The following is a 14,287-nucleotide window of genomic DNA, read 5'->3' as shown; positions in this document are numbered from 1 at the left end:
CGCGATATGTTGGTGAACGTCGTCGTTCACCGACATATCACATTGGCTGTGCTGCACAGACGATGGACAGATGTCTGCAGACCGCCCGTACACACACAGCGGCAGCCGCGAGGAGGGGGGGTGGGACACGCCGCCGGGTCCCGGCCACCGTGACCCGAGGGCACGAGCAGATGATGGCCGTTCAGCGTGTATGAACGACCATCATCTGCAAATTTATCTTCGGATCACTCGATCTGCAGATATATCTATCAGGTGTGTACCCACCTTAAGGTGCTGCAATAAGGAAGAGAATGGGGGAAGTTCCATAGCAGATAATTTTGTACCTGGTGGAAGGGATAATGTTAGAGAATGCATTTATACTTGCCTGTCTACATTAGTGTACAAAACAATACGAACAGTTTGCTTTCACTATTGTCACGTTTTCTATGCTCTAAACATTGTTTACAAATTTGGTTAATGGATAAACTTATTTACTGCCTATACACGGATTTTCTCGCGCAGTGGGACTTCTCTTAAATTTGATCATATTTGTATATTCTCGTTTGGGCAAGACCTGGCTATTCAGTATCCGCATCCAATAGGGCACCGATTTTGCACTCCGATATAATTCATACGAGATAGGCCTGTGATTGTCTAATCCAATTTACAGTCTGTTTCAATCCCCATGTGATATATGAAGTGTGGTATTTTTGGGACCATTCATGCAATATGATGGATCCATTTATTTTTTTTTTGCAATCGCATCATGTCTCCGTTAGCATTTATAATCAAAGCAGTGGCCACGTTAGGCAGGGGTGCGGACTGCACTGGGAGGCACCCTCCCAGGTGGTGACACCAAAATGCCGGTTCCTCCTCGGTGACCAGTAGCCTGGCGCTGCACTGTGATGTTATTGTGCAGCTCCCTGTCACTCAGGAGAAGCTGACAGTGCGCGGGGAAAGTCTCTGGGGGGCAACCCGGCATCTCTGGAAGTGCCGGGTTTGCCCCCAGAGTGATGAAACTGGGTTGTGACGTGAAGCCATGCCCCTTTGCCTGGGAGGTCACACGTCTTTTTTGAATACGCACATCTCCATCACACGCAGGGGGTCTATTGACTGCACTATGTGTCACCCAGGTGATGCCACTGCATTAAAGTTGGACTACTTCATTTTAAGGTATAACAAACATATATACATTATGGCATTACTTTGTTTTACTATGAGGGTCCATAATGGGTTACTTAGAAGAAGCAAGCATGAATGCTCTCTGTAATACAATATTACTGCTTCCCAGATCTAACATGACTTTGAGAATCGCTGAATTTTTTGTATTTTGTTTGATGTAAGTGGAGAAAGAAATCGCAAAGCAGTAGATTCACAGTTCCATTATTGCAACTTGAACAGTAAAAAACCTTTTCTTAAAATTATGCTGATGTAGTTGGTCCTTAGCACCTATTGTCCTCCAACAGACGGAACCTTGCTGGCCGTGGGCTCACATGACAACTTCATTTACCTCTATAATGTGTCAGAAAATGGAAGAAAGTACAGCAGATATGGAAAGTGCACTGTAAGTAAAATGTACAGGAGATGGATGGAGGCACATTTTAATACCATTTGTGTGTAAATTTACGGTGGTGTTAGTGAGTATATATAGCGATACTTTATCCCAAGTTGGTTTAGAGAGAATGTGCAATTGGTTTATCTGCAAATGTACGTACCTTGCTTTCTGTTTTAGAAGACTTTCCCAAGTACAGTCCATCTATCAAGAGGATTGCCTGTCATATAACCAGTATACATGGTAGACTGTAACTACCCATCGACTAGGGTCTCCATTGAGTTTTTTGACAAAATTTAGCTTTATCTTGTGAACAATGCATTTAGCAAGAAATAGCAGGTTCCTTCATGCCAGCATTCACCGAGGAGTCCTTTCTTAGGTTGCCTCTTGTGGGCCAATGGGGTAATGAGAACACTGTATTAGTTTTGTTGGATGGGGTTTTTGTTTGTGCTATATGCAATTCACTATGTCCTAAAGTAATATAAAGGCAGAGAAACTAGTACCTAAAGGGGCTGATTCAATTAGCCAGTTCCGTACTGTAAAGACCCACATATCGGGAGATATTAAAATTAGTAATAACACTTGACTGCCATTTTAACTTTCTTAAACAAATTTTGTTCTGTTTTTCTTTTTTTAGGGACATTCCAGTTACATTACACACCTTGACTGGTCCCCAGATAACAAATACATTATGTCTAACTCAGGAGACTATGAAATATTATACTGTAAGTATATTATATATAAGAAAGTCCAGTTTGCTTTTAGCTTTTTAGAAATATTCAGTAAAGCATAAAATAAGTAATTCCACACACACTACCTTATATTTTCATATTCGCCTTCAATAATAACGGGAGTAGGTTATGGAGCAGTGGCCTGCTGGGCAAATTATCTTCAAACTAGTAGAAAGGGTACTTTCTTTGCTCTACCGACTTTTCACATTATAGGGACAGATGTACTAAGCTGTGGAGAGAGAGAAAGTAGCAACCAATCAGCTCCTAACTGTCATTTTCTGAGCACAGCCTTTAACGTGACGGCTGGGACATTAGCTCTCTCCACTTTATTACTCTCCAAGGCTTAGTACATCTCTCCCTTTGTAACTTTTAGACCATTGTATTCTTCATGCAGACAAAGTACTAAATGTGTATATTTCCGTAACCATTGAACATTATTTTTAATGTGTCAGTGACTTCCATTTTTCCCATTTTCCTCCCTTTTGCATCCAAACTCCTTGAGCGTATTGTTTACAACTACCTTACCACCTTTCTTTCCTCCCACTCCCTCCTTGACCCTTTTCAATCTGGCTTCCTTTCTCTCCACTTCACTGAAACTGCCCTCACTAAAGTCAGCAACGACCTCCTTGCTACCAAATGCAAAGGACACTACTCTCTACTCATTTTCCTTGACCTTTCTGCTGCTTTTGACACTATGGACCACCCTCTCCTGCTGCAAATCCTTCACTCCCTTGGTCTACGTGACACTGCCCTCTCCTGGCTATCCTCCTACCTATCTGATCGATCCTTCTCTGTCTCCTCTCATGGCTTATCTTCCCCCCCACCCCCCCCCCCCTCCCACATCCTCACAGTAGGTGTTCCCCAAGGTTCTGTTCTTGGACCACTCCTTTTCTCCGTCTATACATCCTCTCTAGGTGAACTCATCAGCTCTTTTGACCTCCATTATCATCTCTATGCTGATGACGCTCAGATCTACCTTTCCTCCCCGGACATCTCTCCCTCTCTCCTCACTCGTATCTCCAACTGTCTTTCTGCTATATCTTCCTGGATGTCCCAGCGATTTCTTAAACTTAATATGTCTAAGACTGAGATGATCATCTTCCCACCCTCCCACATAACCTCACCTCCCACTATTTCTTTATCAATTGATGGCACAACTATCTCCTATAGCCCCAAAGTGCGCTGTCTTGGCGTTATCCTGGACTCCTCTCCTTCACCCCACATATCCAGAACCTCTCAGTCCTGTCATTTCCATCTTAAAATATTTCCAGGATCAGACCCTTTCTCACCCAGGATGCTACTAAGACCTTCTTCTATCTGGCCTCCCCAACTCCCATCTCTCTCCGCTCCAGTCTGTCCTCAATGCAGCCGCTTGACTCATCTTTCTCTCCAAACACACTTTATCTGCCTCCCCTCTCTTACATGCCCTCCATTGGCTCCCCTTCCCCTTCAGAACCCAATTCAAGGTTCTCACACTCTTTTACAAAGCCCTCACACACTCCTCTCCCATTTACATCTCTGACCACATCTCCCTTCACTCTCCTGTCCACCCTCTTCGTTCAACAAATGCACACCGCCTCTCATGCCAACTGATTACTTCCTCCCACTCCTGCCTCCAAGACTTTGCCCGTGCTGCTCCCCACCTTTGGAACTCTCTAGCTCTCCCCATAAGACTCTCCACCTCTCTACAATCCTTCAAACGGGCTCTCAAGACCCACTACTTCATCAATGCTTTCCAGCTCTCACCCTAACTTGCTACTACATGCTCCCTCCTCCCTGTCTTCCCCATCTGTATCATGCCTGTCTGTCTGCCCTCCCTTTGAGAATATAAGCTCTTGCAAGCAGGGCCCTCTACCATCTTGTGCTTCTCCTTACTTTATGTTCATCTACTTCTTACTCACCACTAGGACACCTAACACTTGGTGCCTATGCTTTGTTGCTTAATTGGGTGTTATGGCCACCTATGTATCACTGTATATTATCCTTGTCCTTCATTGTATTGTATTTTACTGTAAGTCACTTTATGGTTATGTACCATGTAAGGCGCTGCGGGACACTTGTGGCGCCATATAAATAAACGATAATAATAATAATAAAGTTTGTATTGAGAATTCAAGTTGAGATATAAATGTTAACCTGTAAACGTTTTTTAATTGTATTACGTTTGTTACTCTGTACCACTGCCACCTTTGTTAAATGGCTTGCTGTTTCCTTGTGGACAGGGGACATTCCAAGTGGTTGTAAATTAATTCGGAATCGTTCGGACTGCAAAGACATTGATTGGACGACTTACACTTGTGTACTAGGATTTCAAGTGTTTGGTGAGGAACTATTTATTGTACTGATGTATAATTCTTAAAAGTTGAAATGTTTTTAGGTTTTGTTTAGTCAATGTAGATTAAACCGTTTACATGTTTGGTACTCATAGCCATAAATTTAATTTCCAGCAGTTTCTCCCTCAAACTGTTTGAAGAAGTGTATTCGCTTAGCGAGGCAACATTTTTTTTTAAAGTTTTTAAATATACATATAACAGAAAAGGAAAGCAAAAACTTAAATTAAAGCAAAGTAAAATCCTACATGATTTGGGTCCTGACTCTTCTGCTTTCTTGCAAAATATTTCAAAATATTTTACACTTGTATGATCAGGCAGTGACAGCTTAATATTAGGGGTGTACAAAATGGGAATAAAGCTAGGCCTTATTCTCCACTATCCATGAGTACTACATATTTTCTTTCTATTTTGCCAACTTATTTTGCTGCATAATGGTGGGTAGATCAACGTTGACAATGTTTTTATCCAAACTTTAAATAATGGTTACGGCAACATTCATCTTCATGATGATCATTTACTGGGGAAGAAAAGGGCAGCATTTACAGACTGTTAATTAGAAATGGGTGCAAAACAAGACTGTTATACCAAGTAAACCTATTTGGGAGTCCTCTGAAATAGTACAGCAACCAAAGAATTTAGGTCATCAACTGTTTTACGCTCAAATGTACCGATGTGATGACCACTCCAGTGTGTAACGATTAACTCCTCCTGTATATCACATTTTACATCCCAGATGGTGAATTTTTTATATTCCAAATTCCAAGTCGTTAAATATATATAGAATATATGTTAGTTTCACAAGCAGTGTGCAATACTAGAATTGCATGTCTCACAGTTGTGGGCCCCATGTAATGCACCTTGTCTAAAATTTGAATGATCATGTGTACACCAGATTTAATATACAGATAAATACAAGGTTGTTTGCCAGCCCAGGTAGATATTTTATGAGTATGTAGAGAATAGGGTTATTGCAGGAGGGCATGCAGCATTGGGGTTATTACATATGAGGGACAAATCTAATTTTTAATGATTGCACTTCTCCTTGGAGTTGTCAGTGGGAACAAATGCCAGAAATTAATTTTAATTTGATCAATCTCTGGTAAAATGACCCACTCAGGGGTGTATCTATAGTGGGTGCAGGGGACCCTGCACCGCACACCCATATTGTTTAAAACTCACCTGTCCGTGGTCGGGTGTCAGCGCTGCAAAGAACACCGGAAAATGGTTGCCGCGTCCAGTTTTCCAGCGTTCTGAACATGCGCAGTAGACTCTGGGCACACTCTAGTGCCCAGAGTTTACTACATCTGCGGTGGCTGACCATCCGCGTAATTCAGCTGCTGGCCACCAGGGAGAGAGGAGGGGGCCCTGCACGGGGAATGCACATGGGCCCCCTCCTCTCTTAAAACGCCTCTGTGCCCACTACCTGGTGACAGTGATTCCAAGACACAGTGTTGTTTTTGTTTTGGAAATGGTTTTATAATGCTAAAAATAAGTTGGTTTTAGAATAACCAGCTTTTCTCTTGCAAACAGTAGCACATCCAGCATGGCTTAGGATGTCAAGAGGGAAGGGAGCGAGTTAGCGTTTTTGCGTTTCTATCAGTCAGTTTGTTGGCCCCCATTCCTCTTTTTTTCTTTATGGCTAATGTCACTGATTTTGCCATTTTTAAAATTCTAATATAGTAACAAATGTTCAGAGATGTGGTAGTCATTTAGAGTTCTTGTTCCATGTTTGGCATTTACCGCTAAGCCAGTGTGTCATCGTTCAGAAACTGTATCCTTAAATCACACACGTGGCACAGAACACTGAGCTGAGGGACCTTTAACTGGCAAAGCAAGAACAATACTTTTTATTAAGTGGTTCACTTCCACTTCCAGAATATTAGTGTGTGTGTATGTATAAAATGTGTATGTATAAAATATATATATATATATATATATATATATATATATATATACACACACACACACACACACACACACACACACACACACACACACACACACACACACACACACACACACACACTCTCTGTATAACCCGGCACTCTGGACCCACCACGGGGTAACTTGCTCCGGTGCCTTCCCAAGGAGGACAGCACCCCCAACATAGATCAACTCTGCCAATAGGCGGCAGTCGGAGACTTGTAATCCAGTGAAAGCAATGGTGTTTATTTCAACGTTTCAGGGAACGTATCCCCGTCCTCAGGATACACGTGTATCCCGAGGACGGGGATACGTTCCCTGAAACGTTGAAATAAACACCATTGCTTTCACTGGATTACAAGTCTCCGAGTGCCGCCTATTTGCAGAGTGTGTATATATGTGTGTATATGTGTGTGTATATATATATATATATATATATATATATATATATATATTATATTTAGTTAGTGTGTGTATTTTGTTTAATCTTACAACAGGAGGATTTTGATGACCTTTTTGTGTGGTTTTACAATGATTGACATGAATTTATGTTCTCCTTGTCCTGTTAGGAGTCTGGCCTGAAGGATCGGATGGCACGGATATTAACGCCTTAGTACGATCTCATAACCGAAAGGTTATTGCTCTTGCTGATGACTTTTGTAAGGTCCATCTATTTCAGTATCCGTGCTCCAAACCAAAGGTAATTGCATACCCAGCATTGCCTGCATTAAACCATTTGTTCAAAATACATTATCCATGAACACAGGAATATAGGGTACAGGAAGCATAGTGGGCACAATTTATAGCCAGTACATGCTAAATAGAATAGAAAAGTGGGCTTTTATTTAACAAAAATATACAACCAGTTTTGATTTAAATTGCCTACATCTTGTATACATAATGCAACTGGCTATAGAGCCTTAAATAAGGCTCATCCAAAGATCAACAAAGTTAACCCCTTTGTTTTGAAAATAACTGACTGTAAAATAACTTGCAATTGTGTACAAAAGTAGTACTAAAAGTACTCGGACTGTCAAATGTAATTATATATCCTATATTCATGTATTGTCTTCTGAGGAGTTAGTTTATTTGTTATAAGTTTCAGTTCTATCATAGTTATATTATTTTAGAACTATGTAAATTAATCCAATTAAACCAACGTTATTATAGGGGAAAAACATCTTAAGACACTTGCACTAGTAACTACACAAAGTGGGCTGTAACCCATTACCTCAATACAGCAAATTATTGTTATGGTCCACCTGTTTTACAGTTTTTGGCAATTTCAAATTTCTTTAATGTGTTTATGTAATAGAAATTAATCCAATATAGTTTACCAAAAAGTGTATTTTGAATTAATATGAATAGCACACTTTATTATTAGAGACAGTTCAATTTTGAAGCCATGGAAGTCAATTTTAGTTTTATTGTGACTTGATTTTTATATTTGTGAAGACAACCTTTTAGGGAAATGTGATCTGCTACATTTTTAATCCACCAGCAATCACCGTTATTGGGGTGCCTACACTAAATGTTTACCATTGGAGGATTTTGAAAAATTAGTGATACTGTGCAAGATAACTGTTTTGGGTTCACATTTAATTGAAAATGCAGACTGTTGTGTAACACTCAGCTCAAACTTGACCCCAAAACACCAGCACTGGTGTAGGAATTAAATCCTCTTGCCACGAATGGGGTCAGAGAGTCTTTCCTAAATTACCTTACATTGGCTGCTTCCTCACTCTTGGTCGTTTGCCGTCTTCTGCACAAACATTTTTTATATTTATGTAATGTCATATTCTAGGACAGGTGATGTTTATGTCTAAAAGTTTGGAAGACTTCAGTTTCACATCCTTTAAATAAAAGTTCACTGAACAGAAAGTAAAAGATGATCTAATATGTAGAAATTACAACTTGTCACAAATAAAATAGAAATTGTATGCACATACCCAGGTTCACTTACATGCCTTTGGAAAAGCATTGTTTTCACATCCCATTTGTATTGTTACAGGCACCAAGTCAAAAGTACAGTGCTCACAGCAGCCATGTCACTAATGTCAGCTTCACGCATAACGACAACCACCTGATTTCAACAGGCGGAAAAGACATGAGTATCATGCAGTGGAGACTTATAGAGAAGGTGTTGCTCTCCCAAAGTGACAATATAGTTGAAATAAGTGCAGCTGTTACGCCAGCTTTAACTGAAATTGGTGCTTCAGAGGTTGGGAAATTTTCCGCCGCAACTGAGGTTGTAGAGGAGAGCAATACGCCTATAGAGGAGAGCAATATGCCTGTAGAGGAGAATAACACGCCTGAAGAGTCTCCGGCACCAACAGAGGATGTTGTGGAGGAAGTGACAGACTGCATTGAGGATCAAAATGAGGTCCAAAGTGAAGACAGCAGCCAAGAACCCGTGGAGGCAAATGGTCAAGAGGCATCTAGTGAAATAGTCGAAGAGACGGCCAATTCTCCTATCATAACGGAAAACCAGGGAGAAGATTCAGCAGTGTCTTAACGGATTAAAATGTAATGTTTCTCTTTTCTTTTTTTTTTTTCTTTTCCCTTTTTTTTTTGTACCTGGTGTGTGAGCTTTCATTGTGAAGAGGGTTTAAATAGCACGATAATATTTGGTTGACATTCGATACCACATGTGTGAATTAGGCTTGTTTCGTCCAAGAAACTATGCCATGGGCTCCAGGAATAGCTGGAAGGTCGACAAGAAATGTAGATGGTAGAATTCAGGAAATTGTCACAACTGGTTTGTTGTACATATTTTGTAGGGTCACTAAAGTTATAATGAATTGCATAGAAACATACAGCTAATGTTTTGTAGCAGAGATAACTACATATATAGCAAAGGCGTTTCCTAGGTGCAGAAAATAAATGCCAAAGGATGATCAGTCGGGGATTGCTCATGCAAGAAATAAAACCTTAAACTGTGCTCTATTTTTGGCACGCTTTTGGCCAACATGTATGCAAGTTTCTTACAGCGCTCTAGGTAACATTTGCCATAGAAGGTTTGCCCTAAGTGCTGCTACCTATCTTGAGGACTATTTTTATTACCTAACAACTATATAGCAGCATATATAAGATCTAGCTTTATCCTGACCAAGCCTTTTTCTAAGGGGATCCTAATCCTTATCTCTCATTTCTGTAAATTCACACACGTGAGTGGACATAAACTGCATTCAGGAAAACAAGGCGTGATTGCAGTAGTAATATGCAGCAATTGAATCACAAAATAAATCAAAACAAAAATCACTGTTCACAAACAATGGTGCTTGGCATTTCTAAATGATTTCTTGGTGGGTTTGTTTATTTTTGTTCTTGTTTTTTACAATTGTGATATGAAAAAATAAAATCCGGCTCAGATTGGTTTCAATAGTACTATTATTATTTTTTTAGTTTTTTTTAAGCTTTTCAGCAGCAAAATCAACGCATTTCACACCCAACCGATCTTGAAGACACATCTTTATTATTGTGAATATTTGAATAAAACAAAGTATTCTATAACTTCAAATATTTTAGCAAAGTTTAGACATTTTTTTTTGTTCAATGCACAAGTCTTAAGTGTGCAAGCGTTTACGTCGTTGCGCCATTCCAAAATGCATCAAAAATGTCATTCCCTTCCAGTACCTACTCAGGAGTATTGCAACAGATCAGGTTCATAAGATGATTACAGTTGCTGCCCAAAAGACAATAACATACACAAACCTCTAAAAATCAATTCATATGGTAATATGTGCATGTGTCTATACAGTAGATATTTGTATATCTTCATATTTGTGTCTGTAAAATATATTTTACACACACATCTATGTAAAGATTTACTCTTATGTATTCTCTTGTTTACAATGGTCCTAAAAATGCCTCAAAAGCTTGAGGGAATAGAAGCGTTTCCAAACAATGTGTTTTTACCATGTGTTGTGTACTTACATTTTTCATCAAATGTGTCAGTGGCATTTAATGAAAAACCACAGAAGTTTGTTGTAAAGTGGATTAAAATGATGTACATCAAATTACGCATTTGTTCTGAGGGTTAAAAAGTTGAAGTTTGCCGTTAAAAAATAAATAATAAAAAGGTAAGGTTTATGAAATAACTAATATGCAAAGCCTTGCATTATGTATGTAATGGCAACTACCATATAAAAAATAAATAAAAAAAAGTTTATTATGTGATTTATGTATGGAAAGAGTTTTAAATATGTAACTGTAGATTCAGGTTTAAAAATTGTGAATGAAATCTGAATACGCGTGTTTCATGTGAAGATGTTTGAGCCATTTCTATCTCATGCATTCCTGTCTTATGACAGTTTTTTTTTTTTTTTTTTTGACATTTAAGAGCAAAATAAAATCGTACCATAGACTTTGCTGTGTGGTGTCTCTCTCTTGGTTTTTAGATATTTATTCTTTATACAGGAAAGGTTTTTATTTGCCAACCTGCACTGATTTCTTCATAAAGTTTAATTTGCCTTCACATATTGGAGACTTTTTTTTTTTTTTTATGTGAGCCAGTATTTGAGAATGCAGCCTATGTACTAATTATAAGGCTCAGTAAGGTCATTGCCTTCTCATGAATGTTCGTAGATGCAACACAATGCTCTGTCTGTGTAAGGAATGTATGCCTGAGGTTTTACTTGGTTCTAAATCAAGTAAGTGTTAGGGGTTACTGCACTTGTTTGCTAGGGGTAGGGGATTCCACAGCCATTTAATAATACAGTTTTAAATGAAGCCTGGGTACTGACTGACAAAACTCTGAGAGAATCCTGCTCGCAAGCTTTACAGATATAGGAAAATGAGTGTGATACATGAGGTTAAGTACAACATAGTGTATATTGGTGTTTAGTGGGTCTGTGATCTATTTGCAAAGTAATGTCCATTTTGGGGTCAAAATGCACTTTGCTTGTAGTTTAAGAATGCATGAGTTTTGTGGGCACTGTGTAGAATGATCGTAAGTTGGTTGAATAGTCTATGGAGGTCTTGGACTTTTGATAAGCGCCTCTGAAAAGGTGTGTTTTCAGAGAACAGTTTTGGAGGCTAGGGAAATCTTGTTTGGTGAAATCCATTAAAAGAAAAGAAGAATCCGGTTTCTGCAAATGTGAGGTATGAATGAGAGGGAGATCATTTTTCAACTCGAGGGGTCAAGTTGGGAGCTATATTAAACAAATTAGATGTATATTGGTGAAGTATTGTTTATGGCTTACTTTGTTTGGTAGATGTGGTTTTATATTAAAACGTTTTGATTGGAATATTAGTCTACTCTGCATACAAAATAAGAGATGCTTGCTATTGCTGGAGTCAGTTTGGTGTATCTTTGAGTTTTGGAGACTTCGCAGTAGCTAGATTGTTTTAGGACTGTATTGTGTTTTATAGAAAAATATGGCCATATCAGGGGAGGGGAGAGGAGAGAAGTAGTTTGTGAAGAGTTGAATTGAGCTGGGAGAATGTAGGTTTGTGGAAGGGCATGATAAAAGGTTAAGCTAGAGGAAAGGAGGTTGTGGTCAGAATACTACATTGGAGCGAAACTTCAGTAGAATGAGAAGAAAACAAGGGCATGTACATCACAGTGGGTGGGGAGATGGAGACCAAAGGTGAAGATACCTGTAAGTGAAAAGCTTTCTGGGTGCAGAACTGCTGTGCTTAATAATGACCATGTTGAAGCTGCCTAGGATAAGAAGCAGATGAGTAAAATGATCAGAAATACCTGCCAGGCAGCAAGGCTTTCAAAGATTTGGTGGGAACTGATGGGTAGTTTGAGCTCCAGTGCAAAGGACAGAAAGAAGTTGCCGTAAGGAAAATAATTAGTTGCCTGCTCTGCAAATTTGTCACCAGTATCCAGGAAAAAAAGAAAAAGTAGGCTCTTTTTGTGGGGCACTCTTATACTTAATTAACAGATTAAAATTAAACTTTTATTATAGTCCTTTAAAATAATTCCCAAAATACGTGTATCAGACGCCATACCTTTGGATATACTTTAGAATCTGATTCAGTTTCCAGAACACGTTTATGGAAATATTGTAACATTTTAATTTTGACTCGATATATGTTGTTTGTGTTGTCTGTTTGGTATATGTATTTTGGGAATTATTTTAAAGGACTATAATAAGTTTAATTTTAGTCTGTTAATTAAGTATAAGAGTGCTCCACAAAAAGAGCCTACTTTTTTCTTCTTTTTCCTGGATACAGTTGTAGTTTGGCTCTGGGGAGCACCTCCAATATGAGTTATTTGTAGATCCAAGTTCCCTTGGATGTTATCTGTGAATATTGGTAATTAACATATGGTTATATAAGAGTATCATCTTTCTGTGTGGAGATCACCCCTTCCCTTCTCTGTCTTACTAACTTTGTCACCAGAACTGGAAGAAGGGAATGTAATGTTATAGACGCAAGTCTAGTTTCTTTGAGGGATCAATAGTGCAGTGGTTCTCAAACTCACTCCTCAGGACCCCACACAGGTCACGTTTTCCAGGTCACGCAGCAGGTGCATAGGTGTAGTCATTACTCACTGATGCATTTTAAATGATCCACAGTTGGAGCTACTTATTTCACTTGTGATTCTGTGAGGAAACCTGGAAAACATGCACTGTTTGTGGTCCTGAGGACAGGGTAACAAACCTGCATGTATTCACTACTGCACAGGTTCTCATACTAACACCTTACACATACAGTTAACAGCAAAAGTGTTGGGAAAGTAATGGAGATATGTGGATAAGGTTGGAGGGTTTGAAAGTAGGAGGCAGATTTGAAGTTTTATGATGTGCCAAGGAGCATGAGCAGGTAGAGGGTTTGCATGGATCCAAAGCTTGGGTGAGATGCTGCCAGCAGCCATTAGAAAGGACAGGACAGAAAACATGTGCAAAAATGATTTCTGTGTATGTGTGGTTTGTGTCTGTAGGACTATCAACTAAAAGAGTTCATGGGTGCTGCCTAATGAGGTAGTAAAGGGAAATTTATGTTGATAAAGGACACTGGAGAGAAGATATTGTATATAGAGTGATGGGGCCCATCCATCAGCGATGGATTGCCGCGATGTGGGATTGCAGAAATCCAACATGTTGTATTTTCCCGATTTTACGATCGCGATCAAAAAATGATCGGGATCGTCAAATCGTCGACATTTAACATGGAAAATGTCTGCGATCCGGCGACGGATCGCAGAACATCGATGAAGGCCGGTCGGCGTTTCCAACCGGAAACGCCGGCACCGCATCGCCGGATCGCAAAATCCGGTCTCTGATGTATGGCCACCTTAAGTTCATGGTGTAGTGATGCAATAGTTGTAGATTAGCTAGGGGTAGTCATTGAGAAAGTCAGAAGGAACAATTGTTCCAAAGAGTACACGGCACTGGAGGAAATTGAGGCTCTTTTTCTGCCACCTAGTTGGGTTAATGGAGTAGCCAACTTCTACAGCTTGAACTGAACATTGATAATTTGGCTCAGTGCATCCAAGCAGAGATGTCCACAGCAGTCACAGTTGAGCTAAATAGGTCCAGCAGCTGAACAGATAACTGCCACCAGCCTTTAGCTCAGTGTGTTATTAGTTCCTTGAAACATTGTTCTTTTCATTGTGACACTTCCACTACTGTTACTCACAATTACCAACATTTGGCGTAGGAAGTGGGGGGAGAAGTGAAGTATTGCGAGGAGACGAGCAACAGTGGTAGGATAGAGCAGTATCATGCATACTGAGGGAATGAAGGATATACAGGAGGGGTGAGGTCAAGGAAAAAGTGAAGGGAGTAGTGGCCCTTGGATTTGGCAGCAAGGAA

The 14,287-nt window shown here is 39.7% G+C and overlaps 1 protein-coding gene across 5 annotated transcripts in view; it reads left to right on the top strand.

Annotated features, from left to right (window-relative positions):
• The window catches only part of EML4 (EMAP like 4), a 167,087-nt gene extending 156,203 nt beyond the window's left edge, over window positions 1-10,884 (top strand). For all 5 annotated transcript variants that reach the window (XM_088477286.1, XM_088477285.1, XM_088477289.1 and 2 more), the window contains 5 exons: window positions 1,446-1,543; window positions 2,169-2,256; window positions 4,485-4,583; window positions 7,088-7,218; window positions 8,530-10,884. In XM_088477286.1, the coding sequence (XP_088333412.1) occupies window positions 1,446-1,543; window positions 2,169-2,256; window positions 4,485-4,583; window positions 7,088-7,218; window positions 8,530-9,033 (920 nt within the window). In that variant the 3' untranslated portion in view covers window positions 9,034-10,884. The remainder of the gene's footprint in view (window positions 1-1,445; window positions 1,544-2,168; window positions 2,257-4,484; window positions 4,584-7,087; window positions 7,219-8,529) is intronic.
• The last annotated feature ends 3,403 nt before the right edge of the window (window positions 10,885-14,287 follow it).

This window comes from Taudactylus pleione, unplaced genomic scaffold (assembly GCF_031769625.1).
Source record: "Taudactylus pleione unplaced genomic scaffold, aTauple2 ptg000201l, whole genome shotgun sequence".
NCBI lineage: Eukaryota > Metazoa > Chordata > Amphibia > Anura > Myobatrachidae > Taudactylus > Taudactylus pleione.
The sequence above is the reverse complement of the archived record's forward strand: the minus strand, read 5'-3'. Positions and strand labels throughout refer to the sequence as shown.